The 7,274-nt window shown below is 35.0% G+C and overlaps 1 protein-coding gene across 3 annotated transcripts; it reads right to left on the reverse strand.

Annotated features, from left to right (window-relative positions):
* Positions 1–841: 841 nt before the first annotated feature.
* On the reverse strand, positions 842–6,144 carry LOC126589260 (accelerated cell death 11-like). Of its 3 annotated transcripts, XM_050254513.1 has the most exons (7): positions 5,965–6,116; positions 5,596–5,866; positions 4,130–4,517; positions 3,492–3,738; positions 2,240–2,412; positions 1,435–1,580; positions 842–1,105 (listed from the first exon to the last, which is right to left on the reverse strand). In XM_050254513.1, the coding sequence occupies exons 4-7, from the start codon at positions 3,693–3,695 to the stop codon at positions 987–989; spliced, it is 642 nt and encodes a 213-aa protein (XP_050110470.1). In that variant the 5' UTR covers positions 3,696–3,738; positions 4,130–4,517; positions 5,596–5,866; positions 5,965–6,116; the 3' UTR covers positions 842–986. The 3 variants fall into 3 exon arrangements, with proteins under 3 accessions (XP_050110470.1, XP_050110468.1, XP_050110471.1); XM_050254511.1 differs by having other exon boundaries at positions 3,492–4,517; XM_050254514.1 differs by lacking the exons at positions 3,492–3,738; positions 4,130–4,517 and having other exon boundaries at positions 5,965–6,144.
* Between the last annotated feature and the right edge of the window lie 1,130 nt (positions 6,145–7,274).

The raw sequence follows: 7,274 nt of genomic DNA on the forward strand, positions 1-7,274 counted from the left end.
TCTTTGTATTTTCTTTAGCCTTCCACAACGTATCTCTTACTTGGTTGTTTGGGTTTTTACATTTTCTCCTTCTTAGTATTGAATTTAAGAGATTTTTTTTCAGTTTTGTGAGGATTACACAAATTGCATATGTCAACATGTTACGAATTCAACTTTTTACACTCATATATATATATATATATATATATATATATATATATATATATATACATATTTGTGAAAGGCCCCTTCTCATTCAGAATTCTGGCTCCGCCACTGACTAAACTTATGAGGTAGCAGCATTCAGATTAGCCTTCCTCTAGCCCTAGAAAATCATGGTCCCACAAATAAAAAGTAACAACTCAAATTAAAGGTCTTCAACAAAGTTATAATCTGGTTGAGGGATAAATGGCTAAACAGAAAAAGTTATAGAAAACAAAGTCTAAGGAAAACGTAGAGCATAGAAAATTTCTTCACAATAGAGAGATCCAACTGCATTGTAGAAACTTCGAAGCACTTACAACATAAGAGCATCACCATTTTTTCGTTTTTTTTTTTTTTGAATTTCATGGCACAATTTTTTCTCTCTTTTTACTTTTTTTCTTAACAGAATTTTTTTTATCACTACATTCATCCTTCATGGCACTAATAATTTAGTCCATCATACCTAGGATGTGATGACGGTGGATGTTGTTGGGATGGTTATACCAAAGCGTGGCAATTTAATAAAGTAACCGCGGCCAATATAGAAAAAGTGACACTAGTGGCGCATCTTTTGAGTTTTTACCACGCTTCGAACTCTCCAGACCTTCTTGTTCAAAAAAGTTGACCAACAGTACAGGAAGCACAGAATGGCAGGCAATGGAAAAAGGAAAATTATCATAACTATAACCAAATCGAATAACAATCCCGATAAGGTTCACACTGATATTCAATCATACCATACATATGAAACACGGAAATCAAAGCACATTTGTAAAAATGCATGTGTGAAAGACGGAAATCGATCAAATCAAGCGTAGCAACTCTTGAGCTGACTCCCTTGAATGAAATAAATTGTCCATGTAGCGTATCAGAGGATCCAATGCAATAACTGTCCTTTGCATCAGAACAAAAGCCGAAGCCTCTGATAAAATAGAATACCAAACAAATTGTGTAACCAATTAAGTCCCACCCTAAAATACCCATGTACATATAGCATTCATAGTAAATTCATGTTAATTATATATGCTCAATATTTGAACGAAAGATTTTTTTTTTTCTTCTTCTTCTCTATATCGGATATGAAAAAAAGAACCTGCAACCGGCCACGGTAGCTACCGCTACCATGAGCAGTCGAACCTATCAATCCCAAATCTCTAGCCTAATGTCAATATATATAAGCTAGTCTGCTAGAAGCCTGGGTTGGAAGCAGATAATATGACAATAATGAGTTACATACTAGAATAGTCTTACCATCTAATTTTAGCCTTTTCAAGAACAGTGACTTTGTAGGAAGAGTGTGCAGTGCACCCGCAACAGCCTTTCTGGTAGCCCATCCGTGGTAGGGGTAAAAAACTTGTTTATATGCTGTGTTAACCGGATCCATGATTGAATATCCGCTGCCCAAGTAAAAAAAGAAAAAGAAATTCAAGTTATAAGTAACTGTGAATCTGTGATAGTAAAATAACAGCTAGCTGCAAAATTATAGACATACAAAAATTAGAGATAGCAGTCATTGATTTAGGGTTTGTTCTTTTGTGAATAATTAATTCAAAGATTAGTCAATAAATAATTATGTGCCTTAAGTAGACTATTTAAGTCATGGTATAATGGATATCATGGGTTTAGAACGAGGAGTCTATGAGCTCGTTTGGAAGTGATTTTAAAATGATTAAAAATGCGTTTGTTGAGAGTACTTTTGAAACTAATCCTTAGTAAAAATACAAGTGAATCCCGAAAAAACATTTGAAGTGCTTCCTACAAATCACATAATTGGATACTTCTTGCAAGAAGCACTTTAAGTGCTTTGAAACCCAAAAAAACTTTCATTAAAAGTGTTTTCAGTTATTTTAAAAACACTTAATGAATATTAAATATTAAAAAAAATTCATGATGAACGGAAATATAGAATTAAGTGGATATGAGAAAATAGAACATATGAGTGGACGTAGAAGCACACTTAAGATGAAATTGCATTTGCAAACGAAAATGATTTTAGACATGTTAATGAAACAATGAATTCAGAGAAGATCGAGGCTAGGTTTGAGATAAGTCAAACCTTGAGGCCATAGTTTGCTCGAATATTATCTTAAGCATCTCAAGTGAACGCTTCACTCTGATGAGAATTCTCGAACCACTACTGTGGCGCTTAATGGTATTCTGTTGTATTTCACGGTCAAGCAAATCTTCTAGGGTATTAACTGACTTTCCTGCCTTTTCAATCCCACTAACCTGGCAACCACCACATTAATCAAAATTTAATTAGAAAAAAAAAAAAAAAAAACCCAAAGAAACACTCACAAGGGGAAGTATATATGAACAAAATCAAAAGGAAAATATAAATAATTAAGATCATCTTTGAAATATGTAAAATGTCTTAAAATGTGTATTATGTAACTTAAAAATATATTTCAAATTCAATGCACCTGAATTTCAATATCGAAATTACTCACCCTCGCCAGAAGATGTAAACAAAAAGGTAATTTTTTACATCTCATGCATCACGATACATAAGAATAATACAAAATATTTAGGAATTAATATAATTGATTTTTTTATTTAGTATTTTTGCCTTCCTTTTATTATTTTAAAGCAATGAATAAAAATTTCATCACATTAAATTTTAAAAAAAATCAATAACAAAAAAAAGTTAGATGCATTTCATTTTCATCATGAAATTTATATTCTCCTACTAGAGCAAAACATGTCTCTAGAGTTATAACATGTTCATTTACATTCTCAATTTTACATCCTTGCACAGGAAGTTGCTCTAAGAAACTAAATTAGCTGAAACCATTAAATCAACATGTGATTCAATATCTCTTAAGTGTAAATGGTGTTGGGTTTCCACCCATTCCGAGTTCGAAACTCTCCCTCTCCTAAATTATTGTAATAGTTTAAAACCCTCTCTCTCCCATTAATAATAATATTTTTTTATAAAAAAAATCCATTAAATCAAAAGGAAATATGAGAAAATCATTTATAAAGTTGAGGAACACTGAATAAACAATAAGGACGTATATAATATAAAATTTGGTCCCTTTTTATTGGCTGTATAGTATCGTCTAGTTTTATTATTTATTTAAAAATGAGTAACTCATTTAATCATGTGTATATTTCCCATGAGTCAAATGCACCAAAGAAATCAAAGCACTCATCAATCACAATCCACCAAACCCTAAAGAACACCCAAGTTTTCCATCAAACTTTTGAAATTTGATTCAAATGTAGAAGACAATGACAAGGTTGCAACCTAAATCTCTCCATCACCAAAAAGCATCAAACTCTCAAGTTTAAGAGATGAATAATACCTTATCAGAGTACTCTATGTCGGCGAACTTCATAGCGACGCCTAAGTGTCGAATGAGAGGAGAAACGAGACGACATGCTTGGGTGAACTTGCCAATTTCCATGGTGATCGGTGTCGGAGAGTTCAGATGAGCGGCCAGTTGTTCGAACTCATCTGCCATCCTTGTCAGAATTCTCTCATCTTTCCTTATCACTACCCTTGCCATTCTATAACTTTTTTTCACCAAGTCTCTGCTCCTCTCTCAGACACTTTCATTTTATAGGAAAATTTGGACCCCAAATAAAATTATAGCCATTACTTTAAAACTTTAAATTTATAATAATTATAACCAAAAGTTGATACGAAAATATTAATATACCCTTAATCACTAAATTCTACTCTTTTTCTAAACCCATTGGGATGCTCTTTGTTCATTGATATATATTAGCCCACGTTGCTTAGATCTAATGCTAAAATATCAATATGTCGCTCGAAAAGGAATAACTTTTAGGAATATATGCTCCTCATATTCTCTTCTTAAAAGAAATTCCTCGTGTCCTTATTTGCAGCGGCAATCCAAAAGAGGAGCCTGGTGCAATTGTTTGCAGAATTTCTCGATCCTCAGTTAAAATCAAATTAACTTGCCGAAAAGAGAAGTACCTTCTTCATCCGGGTTTTGATTTCGGATTTCCGGGATTTGTTGTAAATCCTCCTCTTTTCGGCCTGCCAAGCTCTCTTCACAGCAGAGTCGCGCTTCTTCGTGGCGACCTCACAAACAACGGAATGTCGAACCGGCCTCTGAAGTGGGCTCACAGCCACATACCTTGAAACAGTGAATTCAGAGAAGATCGAGGCTAGGTTTGAGATAAGTAAAACCTTGAGGCCATAGTTTGCTCGAATATTATCTTAAGCATCTCAAGCGAACGCTTCACTCTGTTGAGGGATCTCGAAGCACTACTTTGGTCCTTCATGGTGTTCTGTTGTATTTCACGGTCAAGCAAATCTTCTAGGGTATTAACTGACTTTACTGCCTTTGAATCCCATTAACCTGGCAACCACCACATTAATCAAAATTTAATTAAAAAAAAAAAACAACAAAGAAACACTCACATCAAAGGGAAGTATGTATGAACAAAATCAAAAGGAAAATATAAATAATTAAGATCATCTTTGAAATATGTAAAATGTCTTAATTGTGTATTATATAACTTAAAAATATATTTGAAATTCAGTGCACCGGAATTTCAATATCAGAATTACTCACCCTCACCAGAAGATGTAAAAAAAAAAGTAGTATATTTTCATTTTTACATCTCAAGCATCACCATACATAAGTATAATAAGAAATATTTAGGAATTTATGTAATTGAGTTTTTATTTAGTATTTTTTTTCTTCCTTTTATTATTTTAACGCAATGAAGAAAAATTTCATCACATTAAATTAAAAAAAAAACAATAACAAAAAAAGTCAGATGCATTTCATTTTCATGAAATTTATATTCTCCTACTAGGGCAAAACATGTCTCTAGAGTTATAAAATGTTAATTTACATTCTCAATTTTACATCCTTGCACAGGAAGTTGCTCTAAGAAACTGAATTAGCTGAAACCATTAAATCAGCATGCGGTTCAATATCTTAAGTGTATATGGTGTTGGGTTTCCACCCATTTCGAATTCAAAACTCTCTCTCTCTCCTAAATAATTGTAACAGTTTAAAACTCTCTCCCTCCCATTAATAATAATACTTTTTTATATAAAAAAAAATCCATTAAATCAAAAGGAAATATGAGCAAATCAATTATAAAGTTGAGGAACACTGAATAAACAATAAGGATGTAAAAAAAAAATTTGGTCCCTTTTTATTGTCTGTATAGTATCGTCTAGTTTTATTATTTATTTAAAAATGAGTAACTGATTTAATCATGTGCATATTTCCCATGAGTCAAATGCACCAAAGAAATCAAAGCACTCATCAATCACAACCCACCTAAGCATAAAGAACACCCAAATTTTATATCAAACTTCTGAAATTTGATTCAAATGTAGAAGACAATGACAAGGTTGCAACCCAAATCTCCCCTTCACCAAAAAGCATCAAACTCTCAAGTTTAAGAGATGAATAATACCTCAGCAGAGTACTCTATGTCGGCGAACTTCAAAGCGACGCCTAAGTGTCGAATGAGAGGAGAAACGAGACGACAGGTTTGGGTGAACTTGCCAATTTCCATGGTGATCGGTGCCGGAGAGTTCAGCTGAGCGGTCAGTTGTTCGAACTCATCTGCCAGCCTCGTCAGAATTCTCTCATCTTTCCTTTTCACTACCCTTGCCGTTCTATAGCTTGTTTTCACCAAGTCTCTGCTCCTCTCTCAGACACATACCTTGAAAATAGTCAAGAACCTGCACCAACAATTAAAAACAGACAAACACAACATGATTGAAGAACACAGATCGGAATTAGAAGCGATCTAATTTTGGGAAAACCGTATAGAAGTTACCTGATGCACTGAGGAATCGTTTTTGACCAGCTTCGACACGGCCTTCGCCGGAATCGTAGCAAAAAAATTCGGAAAGCGGAGGAACGTAACAGGAATGTACTGCTGAGAAAAGGGTGGGATGGGGGGATTTGACGAAGGGAAAGAAAAGGGGATGGAAACGGACGGAAAAGTAGTCAAAGCAATCCACGATGATTGACGCGTGGGCGCCCTTCCACTGTGCAAAGCGGTGACAATTTCGTAAATAAATTAAAATTTACAATCTGAACGGCAGTGAAGAAGTGGTGGCAATTTTGTCAATAACTCAATATCCACCCCCAAGCCACTGTTAATTTGAACAGTGCAATTGGAATCCTCACTTTAGACTAAAGTACTGAGTAGAAGCGAGAATTTATCTTTCAACACAGGCAACGAAGAAGTTCTTGATCTGACATCTAACAAGTATGATGCAGGTAACCATTTTTCCGTTGGAGTAAAGGTGTTGGTGCACAGTCCTACTTGGTTCAGTAGTTTTGTGAGAAGTTTTGTTTTCCTGGCCAAGTTAGTGGTGTGGTGGCCTCCCATATCGGGCATGGACAGTGATTAAGATGGGATGGTAAATCTCGTGTGTGCAATGTACACTTTGAACTAATTAAGATGCAATTGGCTTCTTCAGCTTCTGCTGTTGATACTGCCGTCCGTGCTGCAGCACATTACTCAGGGACCATCTTATTATTTTTAATAGGACTTCGTCATTGTGTATCACAGAATGTGATGATTTGATGCATCGCCAGTTTCTCTCTAGCTTATATAGTTTTTAGCGCAACATTTCTGCCAATGTGGTTGCTACAATTGAGAATGGCATTCTCACTTTATGCTGAACCTTGGTCTTTTCTCTCATCTACCCTTGCCGCCACTCTGAAAATAATTTCTGATAAAAGTTCTACACTCGGGCGTACTTAATTACTTGTTTTTATGAACTTCGCTCCCATCATAATTTTTTTAACAGCTTGGGTGGTGCAGGTTGTTGAGAGTATTGCTTCCTTGGTTGCCAGATGGCAGGGGGTTGGTTTTACTCACGGTGTGTTGAACCCTGACAATATGAGCATTATGGGTCTTACAATTGATCATGGTCTTTTCGGATTTCTGGATGCATTTGCTCCAAGTTACACGCCGAATACAACGGATCTTCCTGGGAGGGGATATTGTTTTGCAAATCAGCCTGATATTGGCTTGTGGAATATTGCACAATTCACCAGAACTCTTGTAGTTGCCAAGTGTTGGCATGAGTCAACTATATGTTTTAGGAATGTCATCAGAATAGGATCACATGA

The sequence above is a fragment of the Malus sylvestris genome, chromosome 11 (assembly GCF_916048215.2).
Source record: "Malus sylvestris chromosome 11, drMalSylv7.2, whole genome shotgun sequence".
NCBI classification, from domain to species: Eukaryota; Viridiplantae; Streptophyta; class Magnoliopsida; order Rosales; family Rosaceae; genus Malus; species Malus sylvestris.